This window comes from Schistocerca serialis, chromosome 2 (assembly GCF_023864345.2).
Source record: "Schistocerca serialis cubense isolate TAMUIC-IGC-003099 chromosome 2, iqSchSeri2.2, whole genome shotgun sequence".
Classification (NCBI taxonomy): Eukaryota; Metazoa; Arthropoda; class Insecta; order Orthoptera; family Acrididae; genus Schistocerca; species Schistocerca serialis.
The window spans coordinates 760,998,415-761,017,039 of NC_064639.1; the positions used below are offsets into that span (position 1 = coordinate 760,998,415).

At 40.5% G+C, this 18,625-nt stretch overlaps 1 protein-coding gene across 2 annotated transcripts in view; it reads left to right on the plus strand.

Annotated features, from left to right (window-relative positions):
* LOC126457972 (vacuolar protein sorting-associated protein 18 homolog) overlaps window positions 1-18,625 on the plus strand; it is a 260,426-nt gene that overhangs the window by 50,792 nt on the left and 191,009 nt on the right. For both annotated transcript variants that reach the window (XM_050094731.1, XM_050094732.1), the window contains 2 exons: window positions 8,941-9,053; window positions 17,715-17,826. In XM_050094731.1, coding sequence (XP_049950688.1) covers window positions 8,941-9,053; window positions 17,715-17,826 — 225 coding nt within the window. The remainder of the gene's footprint in view (window positions 1-8,940; window positions 9,054-17,714; window positions 17,827-18,625) is intronic.

The window sequence follows — 18,625 nt, forward strand, 5'->3', positions numbered from 1 at the left end:
TAATCATGTGGAGCTGCTAAGATCCTGTCTGGAATTGTGTGTGGCTGACATGCTGTTGTGCATTTCTTCTTCTTACACAAGGCATAACAGAATTGTCTCACTAAAAAATAACATTCATGGCATGAAATTGGCATTCCAAAACATCCCAAAGGTGTTCTATAGGATTCAGGTAAGGACTCTGTGCAGGCCACTCCATTACAGGGATGTTATTGTCATGTAACCATTCTGCCAGAGGCTGTGCATTATGAACAGGTGCTCGATCCGCGAATTGTTCTTCAACAGTTGGAAGCAAGAAGGTGCTTAAAACATCAATGTAGGCCTGTGCTGTGATAGTGCCATGCAAAACAACAACAGGTGCAAGCCCCCTCCTTGAAAAACATGACCACACCATAACACCACTGCCTCCGAATTTTACTGTTGGCACTACACACACTGGCAGATGGCATTCACTGGGCATTCACCATACCCACACCCTGCTATTGGATTGCCATATTGTGTACTATGATTCGTCACTCCACACAACGTTTTTCCACTATTCGATCATCCAATGTTTACACTCTTTACACCAAGCGAGACGTTGTTAGGCATTTACCGGCATGATGTGTGGCTATGAGCAACTGCTTGACCATGAAATCCAAGTTTTCTCATCTCCTGCCTAACTGTTGTAGTACTTTCAGCGGATCCTGATGCAGTTTGGAATTTCTGTGTGTTGGTCTAGGTATACGTCTGCCTATTACACATTACGACCCTCTTCAACTGTCAGCAGTCTCTGTCAGTCAACAGACAAGGTCGGCCTGTACGCTTTTGTGCTTTACGTGTCCCTTCACTTTTCCACTTCACTATCATATCGGAAACAGTGTACATGACGCACGTGACACCCAATCACCTGACCATGTTCGAAGTATGTGAGTTCCACACAGCGCCCCATTCTGCTCTCTCACTATGACTAATGACTGGTGAGGTTGCTGACATGGAGTACCTGGCAGTAGGTGGCAGCACAATGCACCTAATATGAAAAACATATGTTTTTGGGGGTGTCCAGATACTTTTGATCACATAGTGTACACACACACACACACACACACACACACACACACACACACACACACACAAAGGTTTACAGTTCACACATGCACACAAAGGTTGACAATTTGGTCATTCTCCAATACAGTAACTAACCAGAGGTGAGGAGCCCAGACTGCTATGAAAGTCTGTAATTGTTATGAAATGGTAAACACACAATATGCAAAACGGGCTCTGTGCATCAGTGCTTGAAATTAAGTAGACCTGCCACTGGAGCTTTGAGAGGGGATGCTTGCACATCATTGGCAGCAGCATAGAGGTTTGTGGCAGTGCCCTCATGCCGCAGTGGTGGGTGTGGGAAATATGGCGTGATTGGCAGCGCATGGGTTTTAAATTGCGGCCACCTGAAAGGTGGTCAGTACCATAATTTCCTGGTCATAGTATTACTACAAGATGTAGCTCGAAACATTTTACAGAACACTCGCAGAAATCTGGGTGAGAACTCAGTGCCATTCTGCTCCTTGTAGCTTGTCTTAAAACAAAATCAAAATTCCATTAAGTGCATATTTGTGTAAAATTTATTAAATGGCACTTTCATGCTGGTTTCTGACATTCCGATCAAAAGGTCTTGAATGATCAGAAATTATACTGGATGATTCAAAAAGAATATAATAAAATTGCTGATATCCTGCAAACCATGGATGAAGGGAAACAGGCAGATTTGAGGCATAAGTTTCTCCTGGCATATACAATTTTCAAACAACTTTTTACCTCTACAGGGAGGAAATGTTTTGGTGTGTATGAAGTTGGATAAACTTCGTATCTGTCGAGTTGGAATGCAATGTGCTTTGTCATTTTTATTAGGGTGGCATGATGAAAACCGTGTCCCAACATTTGCCAAGGTTGTGCACCATATTAATTCTCCTGCCGCCAGTTACATCAAGCAATGTGTTGGCTTGGCCCTTATGTGTGAAGGGATCCGTTTTACTTGTCGACATTTGGATTCTGTTTCCAAAGAATTGTTTCATTTTCATTTAATGGTTGCTTCAAACTTGTCTGATTTCACTTGGGATTAGTTGGATGGTGCCTCATTGACTCAAGCTGATTGGGAATACAATTCTGTTACTGCTCGGCATTTGGCAAAGTTTGAATGTTTCCATCGCTTGGAGTCTGATTTTATATCTCGATGTTTTGTGATAAATCTCACAGGGAAATCTATTGATGACGCAATCTTATCTGTGCTAAGGAAGGGTTTAAATTTCCCTCGCACACTGAAGAGTTTGCCGGTAGTTGATTTTATTAGTTCAGTTGAACAGACAGTTTGCAAACCTCCCGATACTGCAGAGGAAGTTATGAGGGATGCATGTCATGTGTTGGCTAGGGCTCGTCCACCCAAGAGTAATATAACAGCAGTGGAGAGGGCTGCTTTACGCTCTCTCAAAGTTGATCCTGACATCATTATTTTACCTGCAGACTAGGGCAATACCACCATTGTTTTAAACAAACAGGACTATGTACAAAAGATGCAATGTTTACAATCTGATTGAGCGTATCATAGGATCGGTGCTGACCCACAAAAAGTGTTGAGAGAAAGACCAACAGCCTCCTGAAGAAAAGTGGTTTGTCGTAGGATGCTATCAAGAGTCTTAACACCTACAGTGCTGTTCCCCCTAAGTTATATGGCCTTCTGAAGGTGCACAAGGGAGGGGCTCCTTTGTGCCCTATAGTTAGCAATATTGGCTCTCCAACATATCCTGTAGCCAAGCACCTTGCTTCTCTGTTAAGCCCACAACTTGGTAAGTGTGAACATCATATCAGGAACTCAGCTGATTTCTTATGTCGTTTGGAGAGAATGTGGTTGAATGACTGATATTTTATTAAGTTTTGATGTAGTCTTTCTCTTCACTCGTGTTCCTCTGTCTGATTCATTATGGTTCATTGAGGTTAGATTTGATGTTGAATTAACTGTTCTCTTTTGACATGTGTTGACAACCAGTTACTTTTTTTTCAGTGATCAGTATTATGAGCAGACAGATGGAATTGCGATGGGTAGCCCGTTGTCTCCTGTGACTGAAAATTTGTTTATGGAAGACTTCAAGGAACATGCATTGGAGTCAGCGCCTTTGAAACCTGCCTGTTTCTTCAGATATGTTGATGATATTTTTGTTGTTTGGTGTCATGGTAGGGAGAATTTGAATGCCTTTTTAGAACATCTGAAATCAATCCACGAGAACGTTCATTTTACAATAGATGTGTAAGAGGATGGTTGTCTTCCATTTCTTGACGTTTTGGTTTGGAGGAAGGTTGATGGATCATTGGGACATGCAGTTTACAGGAAATGTACTCACACTGACTTGTGTTTACAGGCTGATAATTGTCACCATCTCGTTCAGCGTGAAGGGGTACTTCGTACCTTGGTACACAGAGCACATGTCATTTCTGACACTGAGACTTTGCCAGCTGAGCTGGCCCATCTTGAAGTTACATTTCGTCAGAATTGTTATAATGAAAGACAGATTGAACGTGCGTTATGCAATTGACCAACTGTGCGTTGGGTGACTCATGATAATACTGAGTTGACACCTAAGTCTACTGCCTTTTTGCCTTACGGAGGAAGCACTTCCAACAAGATTGGTCGTGTTTTACGGAAATACAATGTGAAATGTGTTTTCTGACCTCCATCTAAAATTAGAGTGCTTTTGGTTTCTGTTAAGGATGATCTTGGTTTGCATAAGGTGAGCGTTTATCACATTTCCTGTAGCTGTGGCATGGCATACATTGGTCAGACTATCAGGACTATGGAGGACCTATGTACTGATCATAAATGGCACCCACAATTGCAGCAGCCAAGTAGTTCTGTTACTGTCGAACATTTTTTGGATATTGGTCACCCAGTTTTATATAACAATATCGAGATATTGGCACGCACATCCAGCTATTGGGTCAATGTTATTAAGGAAGCTGTTGAGATTAAATTAGTGAGCAACCTTGTAAACAGGGATGGAGGTTTTTGTTTAAACTCTGCTCTCTCCCTTGTCAAAAAACAGAGGGACAGAGTCAGTGTTACTTCACCTGCTAGTTCGTAGTCTTTCACTTCGATACCTGTGACTCTGTGACTTTGGTCATCTTTGGTGACACTAGTGTTCATTTGTTTGTGTGTGTGTGTGTGTGTGTGTGTGTGTGTGTCATCTTTCCTGAATTACTTCAAATTTGCTTGTACTTTAAATTTGCTTGTACATTGCCTATCCGTTGCAGTTTGTGCCTTGTAAATGGCGAGGTGTACTCCCACTGAAATATCAACAATTGCTCTAAATATTACCTGCCTCAGTTCCCATAAGTTGTTTGAAAACAGGCAGGTTCCATATACCTTAAATTCCAGAAAACATTTGACACTGCTGACTGTTAATGAAGCATATGGAATATGTACTCAGATATGTGAGTGGCTCAAACATTTTTTTAGTAGAACCCAGTATGTGTCCTGGGCAGCGGGTTTTCAAAGGTATCATCAGGAGTGCCCTGAGGAAGTCTGGTAGGACCACTCTCACTCTGTATATAAGTAACTGATCTGACAGACAGGGTGAACAGCAATCTATGCCTCTGTGCTGAGGACACTGCAAGCCACCATACAGCATGTGATGGAGAGTAGCCTGTACCACTACTAGTTGTTTCCTTTCCTGTTCCATTGGCAGACAGAGTGAGGGAAGGACAACTGTCACTATGCCACCATATGAACCCTAATTTCTCATGTTTTATCTTCATGGTACTTAAGTGAAATTTGTGTTGGTGTCAATAGGATTGTTTTTCAGTCATCTTCAAATGCGAGTCCTCTAAGAACTAAGAGCAAGCTGAGGATCACACAAATGATGCTTTCTAAAACTTTGCTGATTCGTGAACATAAGCTTCTCAGTCCCTGGGAAATTTATTATATTCAAATTCAGAATATGTTTGAGAACCCTGCGGAAAACTGATGTGGAGGATATTGTTTTGTAATTAGTGGATCTGTTCTTTTACCCCCCTTATATACAAGAGTCACCTGTACTTTTTTCCTAGTTGCTCTGGGCTTTGTGCTGGCTAGGAGGTTCACTATAAATTCAAGTTAAGTAAGGGGCCAGTGCTGTAAAATTGATTTGGGTTCCTGTCTGGATCCAGTGACTTATTTGTTTACAACTCTTTCAGTTGTTTATGTATGCCAGGGATGCTTGTTACTATATTGTCCATATGGGACTCTGTGTGACAGTCAAATGATGATTCTCCCGCGTGAATGATTTCTTAAATATGAACTTTAAAACTTTGGCTTTTGTTTTGCTGTCTGCAACTACCACCCCAGACTAGTCAACAAGGATGGAAGCTGTAGACCTGCATAGTGATTTTACATAGGACCAGAATTTTCTTGGTTTCTTGGCCTGATCTTTTGCTAAGGTACACTGGTGGTAGTTGTAAGCTTTGCACATAGACCTTTCCACAGATGCATAACTCTCTGCTAGTCTTCGCTTTTGTTATTTGTGTGTACTCCTTTGAACCAAGAGTACAACAGTCTTTGCTTGCTCAGCATTTTCTGAATTTCATAGTTAAAGTATGGTGGGTCTTTACTGTCCTTAATACATTTACTAAGCACATACTTGTTCAGAACATGATATACAATCTGCTTAAACTTTGCCCATACTACTACTATGTTCATCATACTGGAACTAAATTATTGCAGTTCGTTGTCTAAGTGAGATGCTAACAGCTGCTTATCTGTTCTTTGTAGCAGGAATGCTGTCGGGCCCTTCTTGACCAATTTATTAACTTTCAAAAACGTAGTCACTTTGATTACATCATGATCCATAGTCCCCATCTCTATACTGACACACTCTATAAGGTCTGGCCTGTTTGTAGCTGTAATGTCTAAGATATTTCCTCTGTGTGTGAGCTGCTAAACTAGCTGCTCAGAACAATTTTTGGAAAACGCTTTCTAAAGTATTTCACAAGACTGTCTGTCTGCACTCTCTGCAACGAATCCATAAATGTCCCAGACTATAATCGGTATGTTAAAGCAACTTCCAACTAGTATTGCATGATTAGGGTTTTACTTTCTACTGACTGTAGACTTTCATGGGATGACTCTAGCTAGACCTGCCACAGCGGAACTGGGTGGCCGGTAAAAACATCCAACAATTAACTTGCTTTCACTGTTATATGCGACCAGATAACTTCACTCTGACACTCAGTTTCAAACTCAACAGAGACAATAGTTTTGTCAACTGCAATGAATGCTTCCCTTCTTATGGCATCTAATCTGTCCTTCCGATAAATGTCCATAACTCACTAAATATATGTCAGAGCTTTCTACTTTGCGTTTTAGCCAGCTGTTGGTCTCAAGAGTAATTTTAGCGTGAGAACTTTCCTGGAGAGCAGTAATTCCAGAAACTTTGTTATGAATATTTCACCAGTTTACTGATATAATCTTGACAGTCAAAGTGTATTTTCTCTAAATGCTGCCTGATGCCCCTATCTGCATATTGACTGGTGGATGTTCATTAGAGTGCCTCAAACTACAGCCTAACCTACGAGAACCCCATGTGCCCTCCACAAGTACTCTGCTGTCAGAGTAGCTGCTTCCTTCATGTAGTGCATTCTGGACCTATCATGAGGAGTCCTACAATTCCGCATCTGGTAATGCACATTTATAAATCTCCAGCAAAGATCATCAGAGTGTTGACAAAGCCCTTGGTCGAGACCCTTCACTCAGCTCCAAAACAAATGATCCTGATCAACTCTGGGAACAATGCTGCCAATTGCACCCCATGCATGAGGCCAGGAGCTTTCACCCCCACCACCAGCCACCTACATGAACTGAGGATAGTCTCAGAAGCCATGCAACAGGTGCCATTGGTGCTGACATAAGCCATATCTTGCAGACAACTCCACTCTGCACTTACAATGGCTGCAGGTAAGGATGCCTCCACATTTAAAATGAGGCCCCCCAGCAGACATATGAAGCACACATTGGCTTTCTTTTCAGCTGTGAACGCTATCCTCCTAATGTGTCCATACCATGCCTAATGTTGGAGCTCCTGATATCTAGCAAGCTCCTGCCCATGTGTCTGCTTGGACCTTACTGAAGAAGTAGCCACCTATTTACTCACAGGGCAAATTGACAAGGCCAAATGGCTAGCCTCCCATTGACCCTTCGTCTCAAGTGATATCAACACCACTCACACCTTCACTCACCCTGCTGTGAAGGGGGATCCACCATGTTGGGTACAATAGGAAGTGCTTCAGCAGCAGAGCCCATGTGTGAAACAGGTGACACCAGAGGTGTCCCATGCAACATGTCACATTATCTGCCACCACTACATCCTGAGAGAGCGGCCTGAAGGCAGGTGGCTGTAGCCAAAACCACATTCATCTGTCCGTGAACTGTGGCCAGATCCTCCTGCATCTGCATACAGCAAGCACACCTGCTATCCATCCTAGAAAAACTAACTGAAGGAGTAAACTATAAAACTGAAATTTCCCTTGATAGGCAACTGTTACCCTCCTGATGTGTCACCAGGGGATGCTGATACCTTAATGAACTGTGTAGTTGGCTGTTCAGAAAAAAATGATAACTGAGCTACACAAATGATCAGTTGATTAAATTATTATCTGAGTGTAATGTTGCAGAGTGACAATAAATGGAATGAGCTCATAAGGTCATTTATAGGAAAAGTGAACAGTCAACTGCAGTATATTGGGTGAATTCTGTGAAAGTGTAGATCATTTTTAAAGGAGACCATGAGTAGCACACTTTAGAACACTTGTGGGGGCCCATTCGTGAGTTCTGGTTGAATATTTGGAATAACCATTAGGTTGGATTAAAGAAAAACATCAAAGCTATTCTGAGACGTGCTGCTAGATTTGTTACTGGTACGTTTGAGCAATACATGAGTGTTACAGAAATGCTCCACGAACTCGTATGGGAATCCCTAGAGGGAAGGTTATGTTCTTTCAGCGAAACACTATTGAGAAAGTTTAGAGAACTGGCATTTTAAACAGGTTGCAGAACAATCTTACCACCACCAACATAAATCTTGTGAAGGATCTTGAAGACAAGATAAGAGAAATCAGAGCTCATATGGAAATATATACACACTTCTGTTTTCCTTGGTCCAATTGCAAGTGGAACGGGAAAAAGGAATGACTGGCAGTGGTGCATGGTACCCTCTGCCATGCGCTGTATAGTGCCTTGCAGAGTATGTATATGCATGTAGATGTAACCTTCCTCTTTTGTAAATGAACTTGTGTTATTTGTGTAATGATTTTAACATTTATCGAATTCTGGATTCTGCCTTAACTATTTTCCACCACTGCAGATAGGATAATCTGTTGAATGTGATACACTGCACTTGAGAGTTATAATTTGAGAAAATTAAGTGTTGTAAACTCAGAAGTGGGATACACCATGCTGAACCAAATTTCCATCTGATTTGTCCTATAAACGAAAGAGAATAATCTGTACATAAATTTTTGCACAATTCGAAAAAAAATTAATGAAATTGAACATGTGAATCAAAGCAGTTAACGCTTTTCATGCTACTAGATAATTAAAGATTTTGAATTATTAGGGACTGTGTGAACTCATACATTTTATATAACATTTTGGATAAAATTGTTTAAATACTTGGAAGTAAGTTTCCAACATACAGAGCATGTAATAGAAAATGCAGTATGGTTTAAAAAGAGTTATTCTTTTTTGTGTGCTTTTGTTTTTATCTTCCTTTCACAAGCATTGTAATGCATATTTAATAACTAGATTCAAAATATAAATCTCAGAAATAGATCTCTTCTCTCCCATACCAAATTGTTCTACAGTGTTCTAATGTCCTTTTTGTAAATTAAATTTTACTTGTTTCCTCACAGAAAGAAATAAACTTTTTGTTCTTTTTTTTAAAGATATTTGCGAAGAAAGGGGAGTTTGAATTGGCAAAGCAATATTGTAGAGACAACCCAGCACATTTGGACCAAGTACTTGTAAAGGAAGCTGAAATGTACTTCAATAAAAAAGAGTAAGTACCTTTTTGAAAGCTCCTTTGGTTGTGGATTTTTACATATATCAACACAAATTATTCTGGTACAGTGGTTGTTACATTTCTGCTTTTGTTCTGACATTTCTTTTGGTGAAGTAAAGAGAGTTATTAAGTGGCTAAATAATTTCTTCACAAAAGACACTTGGACTGGGATGTGGAAATTTTGGAAGTACACATTACTTAACATATTCATTTGTTGTTCCATCAATTCAGAATAGTGTTCTGTAAATCCCAACATGAAGCTGAACATTCAGGGATTGGCAGTGATTCTAGATTTACAGTAACAAAGGGAAGAAGCTGTTAGGAACTCGAAGTTGTTTGAAACTGTACTGCCAATTAACTTTTATTAAAATGCCCTTGTATCCAAGTACCTTGGCAGCAAAGAAGAAAATTGACCGGATCTTGTGTGCCACTCACCAGGAGAAGTAAACAGGAAAAGTATATTATTTAACCTCTCCTGTTCAGTGGCAGATATATGCTAACTGTGAAACTCTTCCACCTGCAAGCCTTGGGGGATAGTGATCCTGTCTGAGAAATGCACTTAACCCGAAACCTCTAGACTCAAATAAGTCTCTTCCATTCCTATCTTCTCACCCATCTTCTACATGCTACCTAAGATCCGTAAACCACATCATTGTACCTCGTTACTGTGCTTCAATGTAGGGAATCTTGGCTCATCTTGAACAACACTTCCAACCACAATCCTCAACCTACCTACCTATTATTCAAGAATGTGATCCAATTCATTCATCACCATTCAACCATTCCCATCCCATTATCATCTTGATCTACACTTGTTATTGTTGAGACAACCTCCCTACACAGTATCATCCTCTATGTTCCTGGCCTTCCCATCACTGAGCACCATTTTTTTCAGTGTTATGATGACCCCAATCCCACCATGTCATTACTTACATAACTGACTAATAATATTCTTACCGATAAGTACTTCTTTATCCGGGGAAGATGTACAAGAAAACTGTTGTACAATCATGTGCACTCACATGGCACCCTTGTTTGCCATTTAGTTTATGGGCCATCTAGAGATAACCTTTGTAACCATGTGTGTGTTTCAATTTCATTCATATTTGTCTTTATGGTCTATAACCATGCGGAAAACACTCTGTTCTCAAATCTCCATGGCCTCAACACTTTCTCTCCCAGCCACATCACCATCGGTCACTCAGCTCAGTGTGCCACCTTCCAGGATGTTGAGCTTCACATCTCTGATGGCTCCATAAAAACCTCTGACTGTATCAGCTCCACCAACCATCAACAGTACCTCACTTTTATAGCTGTCATCCTTTCCAAGCTAAAAAGTCTCTTCCATACAATCTATCCTCCCATGGATGTCACATGTACAATGACGAACAATCCCTTGCTCACTATACTGAAGATCTTACTAAGGCTTGACATTCAGGCACTATTTTCATAGTGTAAAACTGAAAACGCATCTCCTGTGTCATATTACCATGTGACCTTAATTATCCAACCAGCCCAATGAAATGGCTGAACCTTTGCACTTCTTCATTCCCCAATGTCACCTCTAGCCGTAACGACTTAACCACATCCTTTGCCAATTCTTTGACTACCTTTCATCGTGTCATTAAATGATGAACATCCTTCCCATAAACTTCCTCACCTTTCACGACGGTGAGTATGGGGGAGGGGAAGGGGGGGGGGGGGAATTTGCTGAGCACCAAAGTTACAAAATATACTAGTCCAGCCTTTTGCCACACATACTCCCAAACTCTTGGTACATGGGTTATACCACTTTGGGAGACCCAAGTACAAGATCTGTCTTATCCACCTTCTGTCTTATCCACTCTTCATTTTCTCAAATTGTGCCCTCATGTTCTGATTCTCTGAGTGCCCTTCACTCTCTACAACTTTTGTACCCAGCAGATATGGTAGTCCAGAATATCCAGGATGCCCTCCTGCAACTACAACATCTGGGGAAGGCGGTGTCTTTCTGCTGGGTACCAGGGCACAAGGTTATTCTAGGGAACAAAAGGGACGAGCAAGCAGCCAAGGTTGCATGCATGTCTTGATCCGAAGTTATTTCAGTGTGCCATACCTCAGCATACTATAGCCTCGCTGTTGAGATCCAGAGTGATTCATTAGTGAGATGACAGATAATAAGCTCGTGTAGTAAAGCCTACAGTGCAGACATGGTGTACCTCCTTCCAGCCACATCAAGGGGATGAAGTCCTTCTTACTTGTCTTCACATAGTCCACATCCCTATGACACACAACTTCTTGGTCCAGCGAGAGGACCCTCCAATGTGTGGTGCTTGTGACTATTTAATCTGGTGTTCTTTTGGCTAATTTTTTGTTTATGGTGATTTTAAAAGCTTGATGTGCTTACTAGGCTTCTTTCGTGTTAAGTTCTAGCAGTCGATTTTGTGATGAAGCATACATCAGTGTGCTGGCTGGGGTGGTCTAGCTGTTCTAGGCACTACAGTCTGGAACCGCGGTCACAGGTTCGAATCCTGCCTCGGGCATGGATGTGTGTGATCTCGTTAGGTTAGTTAGGTTTAAGTAGTTCTAAGTTCTAGGGGACTGATGACGTCAGAAGTTAAGTCCTATAGTGCTCAGAGCCATTTGAACCATACATCAGTGTATCTCAGGGACATGGAAGAAGACAAAGTTATCCAGGATTCAGGTTAAATACAGTTTACTTTTTCATGTACTAAACATTGTTGATTTACTTCTCTGATAGAAATCAATCACAGATAAAAAATGTCTTTCATTATCTGGTTTTATAGTTTTGGGTGTAGCAAACTGGATAAATTTTGGTTATATTTTAAAAATACTTTTTCATAACAAAAATGATTTCAATGCTTGCTTTCTACAGCAACCAGAGATGCTAGGCTAATAGTTAATATTCGCCGATTATTGAACAATGGTCTATCACTTAGTGTCATGTTCACTATGTTAAAATTTCAGGAAATGAATATCAAGTATTATCATTGCAATGCTGTTCATAATCTATATTCTTTGTCTGTTAATAATTTCAGTCTCTTTAACTATCCCGAAAAATAAGACTTTCTATTTCTTTAACTGATTTGTCACACATGGGAAAGACTCATCTTTGGAATCGATGCTGACCACACGGCGAATCCATTTTTTGGAATAAATAGGGTAAAACATTATTTTAGCAATACTGATATATTGTTTCAACTTCCAGTTTACAATTACACATCATGTCAAAGTGATTAGTGGTAATGGAAAAGATTCTTACAGAACAGATCTAAACATAGTGAGAGTGAGACACTATTGTCCCTATTACTTTATACAAGCAAATGAATTCTAATCTAGAGAATTCTTACTGCTTTACTCTCTTAGAATTATATTGTATTCCTTTTTTATAACTAATACTTAATACTATGGCTAAACTAATTAAAGTTTATTTTTTATTAAAATTGTGGCTTAAGGGCACCAAAGCATGGCTACAAAGCCTACAGATAATGGTGTGCCACATGTTACTGGTCTGTGTTTACTTTGTGATCAGTGGGTCACAGCAGGTTTGCCAATGGGTCTGCCCTCTATTTAAGACAACATTTAGATGAGTGTGGTCAGAGTTTTAAAGTTTTGTCAATTGTTCAACATTTTTACCGAGATTTTAGGGAGATGGATTTAATGTGTTAACAGAGTGACTGTCTCACCCATGTTTTTTGTAAGTGACATTTGACATTTCCCTGTGCCTTTATTTTAGCTCCTCTGTTTTACTTGTGTTATAATCTCCTGTATAGTACCTTTTACTCTTTCTCTTCTTTCTTAGCATGTACGATAGCATACTCGTAATTTTATCCACATTCGTTTCTTTTAATGTGTGTAAGGGCACTGATATCTCTCTCTCTCTCTCTCTCTCTCTCTCTCTCTCTCTCTCTCTCTCTCTCTCACACACACACACACACACACACACACACACACACACACACTATTTCAGTCCTCTCACAGGTATGTCCTACCCCATCTACAGCAGGGCCAACTGTGAAAGCAGCAGCGAGGTCTATCAACTCAGCTGCAATCACTGTGGAGCATTCTGTGTGGCACTTATATGCTGTCTGACCTCTGCCAAGCTGTGGGCAGTAGACAGCTGGACCACTCAATTGCTGAGTGTGCCACCCAACTCGGTATGCTCTACTTCAATGACTGTGTTATGGCCTGTGCCATCTAGATTCTTCCCACGAACACCAATTTCTCTAAATTGCTCAGGTAGGAACTCTCCCTGCAAGATATCCTTTGTTTCCATAACCTCCCTAGCCTCAACCTTCTCTAGTCCTTGCCCTCCACCTGCTTCTATCCCCTTCCCTGTTGCCAATCCAGTCTTACACGTGCCTCGGACCCCTCCTCCCCCCCCTCCCCCTCTCCAGTGCACCTGCACTATTACCCTTTCTCCACTATTACCCTTTCACTTCCATCCACTACAGCCTCCCGATGCTGCCGCCGGCAGCCCCCTGTATTGTCCCTGTCACATCCCTACGCACTGCCACATGCAGCTTACAGCATCTTTCTCTGTCCATACCCTGCTGTGTCTCCCTCTCTGTCTCACACCTATTCTGTAGTGCCACTACTCAATCCATCTGAGATTACTACTCACCGTAGTTGAGCCTCAGCACCTGGAGTCAACAGTGACTGGCTGTGTGTGTGTGTGTGTGTGTGTGTGTGTGTGTGTGTGTGTGTGTGTGTGTGTGTGTGAGGGGGGCGTCTAAGAGAGGTGGATGTGTTGGCAATACTATACAATTCATCCCCTGAAGGTAAGTACTGAACAACAATTTGGTCCCACAATTTAATAGTTTTTTGTTGATTTTTTTCTTTAATACAATTAATATAATATAATACCTGAAAAGAAAGTGAAGTACCTAGAAAACATGGTCAGATACCAGTGTAGCTTCGCACACATTCACACCATCAGTAGGTATGTAAACATTTACACATCATCAGCAGGTATGCAAATTATTAGAGTTGCAATTCTCTATGACAGGAAGAACAGCTACCAGACTGTATTAGTGTTATTGTATAGTGCTGTTACCAGGTGTGGTAGGGTATTAATAGTATCAGATATTGAGGGAGCTCTCTGAAAGACATTAAGATGCTGCTTATTTATGTGAAGTGGTTTTATCAGCACTTGATAGAGTTTGAAATGGGCCTCATTTTGGGCCTTCATGGGCTGGTCGAATCGTACAATATCCAGATTTGTGGTTGTGGTGTTGTCTGTAGAGCGAAGTGCAAAAGCAAGGTAAGCACCTTGCACTGAAACCATGGAAGAGTATATTCCACATAGAATGATGTGTCCGGTAGATACAAGACTGGGAGGGCACTCATGGGGAGAGTGGTAGTGTTGGAGGTTGAAGGCAGGTGCTGTAGGGGAAATGCCGAGCACTGGAGGAGAAGTGGTGCCCTAAACTGAAGCTTGCACTCACATTTTTAGTAATATTAAGTGCAGCCCCTCCACGCCCACACTTGCACGGTTACCATTCGAAAAGATCTCCTGTTACCTCTGCTTTGGTTAGTATCTAGAAAGAATTCTGCTGAAAATGCAATAAAAGCAGTAATTTATTTTCACCTTACTTGTTAACCATATGTAACTTTCAGAGAAATGTTATGAGTGATTTTGGGTAATAAAACCTTCATTTATCTTGTTCTCATGTTAAAATTTGCTTTTTTTTTGCTAAAACACAGCAGTGTTAGAAAAAGTCATCTCACTAATGTGCAGTCATGAGAGAATTCTTAAACTGTGGTTTATTAAGTTTCTTAAGTGAGAAACTGAAGAAAAGGAGGGCCAATAGCTTATGAAAAAGCACGTTCAAAAATAAAAGTGTAATGTCTTCACTCATGCTGCTCCAAAACTCACAGCATTTCTGTGGCCCTTGAAAAAGTGTGTAGCTAGTGGAACAGCATGGTAGATAACGAAGTTTTGCATAATAACCATGTGGAAAAATACTCTCCACTTTGCATGCTATCATTTGCCAAAATCTCAGTTGGATATCTCAAACTATTTATGAAATATGAGAAATGTTGTGGATATTTCATTTTGGCTTTATGGCTGGCAAGTGCACTGCAAATGAGTGTGCTACATCAGATCAATTTTCTCAAGATTGGTGACAGATCGAGATCTCCATCCAAGTCTAAAGAAAAATTCAATTACCTAAATTTTGTACACAGCAACTTATTATGTGATGTGCACCAAATGGAAGATCATAGCGACCTCTAATTTTCATTGCAAACTTTTTAAATTTTACATGGTGCCTTACTTGAAAGCAGATATCACAAAAACAATGACCATTAATGAAATGAGGGACATGTCATCATGAAGCTGACATGTAACATGAAAAGTAACACAAAAATGAAATTTTTGTACCAAATAGTTTCTGTAAAATCATTTGAGAAAGATTGCAGAGCCAATTGTGTCATCACAGGACACAGCTGACTGCCAAAAGTGAGCAATCAATATTGGCCTCCCCTTCTGAACAAACAAATGAACTCCCCCAGTGCTTTGTGTGAAAATTGGTCACTGCGGTTTGGCCACTATATTGTGCACAGACTCTACATTTGCTGCATGCCGCACCAATGAGTGAGAAACTGTAATGTAGCCATATCTCCTAGAGCTATGCTACACGATTGCAATGGCTGAGCAAAGGAACACTCATTCCAGTTTGTAGCCAACGATCAAGACTACAACTTCATCTTAAGTATGCCACCAGTGCGTTAAATGTCATAGACAGAAATTGATATGGACACTATGTTAGTTATTCTTGCAAAATTGTCTATATCATGTGCTACTTTTAATATTCAGAAACAGTTGTAAATATTCAGAACTTTCCTGTGGAACTGGATTGTACAATGTTAAGTAAATCTTCATACCTATGTTGCAATAAAGTGAACTAATAATTTATGTGTTATAGTTCCTCTCAATCTCCTCCCAGAGCAAACCAAAGAACTCATCATTGTGCCGGCAAATGTAATTTCATACGGCAGAACAGTGGGACATCTGCATGTGATGGTGGCCTGATGTTGGACTGTATGGGAATATGAGGGCAGGTATACTGATCATCAGGGTTCAGTTGACCACATCTGACCACAAGAGAGGATTGCTGTTTTGTGCATCAAGCACATCATAGCCCCTTCACATCTGTGCCTGCCATGTGAGAACAAGTAATGGGCCCTCCGCAACATTCTGGGTAGTCTCGCTCCAGTAGTCAGAGACTAGGAGCACCTGGATCAGGGAATTACTGTTCCATGCATAGGCTGCCATTAACAACACAAGAAACGGCTGTGTTTGGTGGGGACTGCTGACGAATGACGTCGCATTGTGCTCGCCGATGAATTGGATTGCTGCACTAACCCAAATGAACATCATCAGCTAGTGTGGTGGCTACCTGGGGAGAAATTCCATTCTTCCAATGTTTTGGAGGGGCTCAGCAGTGTTACTTTTGGCATCATTGTGTGAGGAGCCATTGGGTATGACTTCAGTTTATGGCTGGTAGTGATTGAGAGAACCCTGATAGCACACTGGTTTGTCACAAACATTCAGCATCCTCTTGTGTTGCCTCTCATCTGACAGTATCTTGGTGCCATTTTTTGACAGACCGATGCTCGTCAACATGTGGCACATGCCTCTTGTACTGTCCGGATGATACCAACAAGATCCCCAGATCCATCCTTGATAGAACATTTGTGAAATTAGGTCACATGTCAACTCTGTCCTTGTGTCAGTACCCAGGATATCGAGGACCAGTTACAACATATGTGGGCCAGCTTTTCTCAGAAGAGAATACAGCAGCTTTATGACACCTTTCCCAAATGAATCATAGCATACATCCAGACCAGAGGGGATGCAACGTAATGTTGACAAGTGGGCTCATACTACTAAGTTCCTTGTAAATCTGACTCAGTTCTGTAATCACTGAAACATCATCACATTCCTTCTCAACCTGTGAGTCTTCAATTCATTTCCTCTTCTCCTTGTGGGTGCTTCACTTTTTTTTGCCAGACAGTTTATCTCTTAATATACATTCCACTTTTGTCACCCATCAGTTTTACACTACACAAAATTTGAAATGTACAGATACTGTTAATAGGAATGACCATTGACAGACTAAAACAAACACACACAAACACACACACACACACACACACACACACACACACACACACACACACACACACATACATACAATTTAAGGGGAAAATGTTATGAAAAAGGTTGGTTACTACTCACCATAGAGCAGAGATGCAGATAGGCACAACAAAAAGACTGTCACAAAATAAGCTTTCAGCCAACAAGGCCTTTGTCAACAAGCTTATTTTGTGACAGTCTTTTTGTTGTGCCTATCTGCAACTCAGCATCTCCGCTGTATGGTGCATAGCAACTATCCATTTCATAATATGGTTACATACCCTCCTGTATTTTCCATTGTTTGGTTAAGGGGAAAATGGATTCACACATTGAAGTTGTGAGTTAATTTGTTCTGTTTATGATTAGAACCGACGGAAGACAACCAGTGTGTTCTTTGTTTTGTTACTACTTTTTTTAAAATTTGGGAAAGTGACATGATAGCATTACCATGATTTTTATATTGTACATATGAACTTGGTCTTGACATATACATGTTGAAATCTGCTATTTTTCAGATATGAGAAGAGTGCTATCCGTTATGCAGAAACACATTCTTCATTTGAAGAAATTGCTCTGAAATTTCTACAAGCTTGGCAAATTGAAGCATTGAACACATTTCTCAAGAAGGTAAACTTCATTTCATTGTTGCTTACAGCCAGCTAGCTCCTTTCAAGTATCTGAAACTCTGTAGTATTTGAATTCAAATATCTGCCTGCTGCAGCCAATAATTTATCAACTTGCATATGAGAGTATGCCCCACGAGTCAGTATCCAACTTCCACATTTCAGTACCTCTTTTTTTGTTCAGCTAAACTTTACTGAGACTTTATTTTAAACTCTGTGGCACTGATACTGATAAGATAAATGATAACATCAGAAATTATGTTGGTAATAGAGATTAAGGTTGTTTTGAGACACATTTTTTCTCTCTGCTGCTAATTGGTATGAGCAATGAATTTCTGTTACACTTTATTTCAGAGTGAGAATTTCTAAAGAAACCTAAATTGCTACTGTGCTAACATGTGTGTCCTGTCATGGAGACAGGTATAAAGAAACCTAATTACTATTCTTCACTGAAAGCAGTTGTATTTTCACAGTAAGCCAAGTGTAATATGGCCAGATCTTTCACTCTCATTTGTTAATATATTTTTGCAGCTGTCGGACTGAAGTTCGATGGCTTTACTGAGAGAATGCAGTTTGTTAGGAAACAAACCTCACCTTGTGCCTAATATGTACACGCCTCTTGCACCTTTTGAATATTAAAGTTGTTTAGATTAAAAATGGAAAATGTCACTTTGAAATATAATAACAGTACAAGTCAATTTTTTGTTTTATTGCCCTTTTGGCATGTTAAACACTTCCCTAAAATGCCTAAACTTATCCAGTCGTGTGTTAACTTTTAAGCTTGTTTCACAATCACTCTGCAG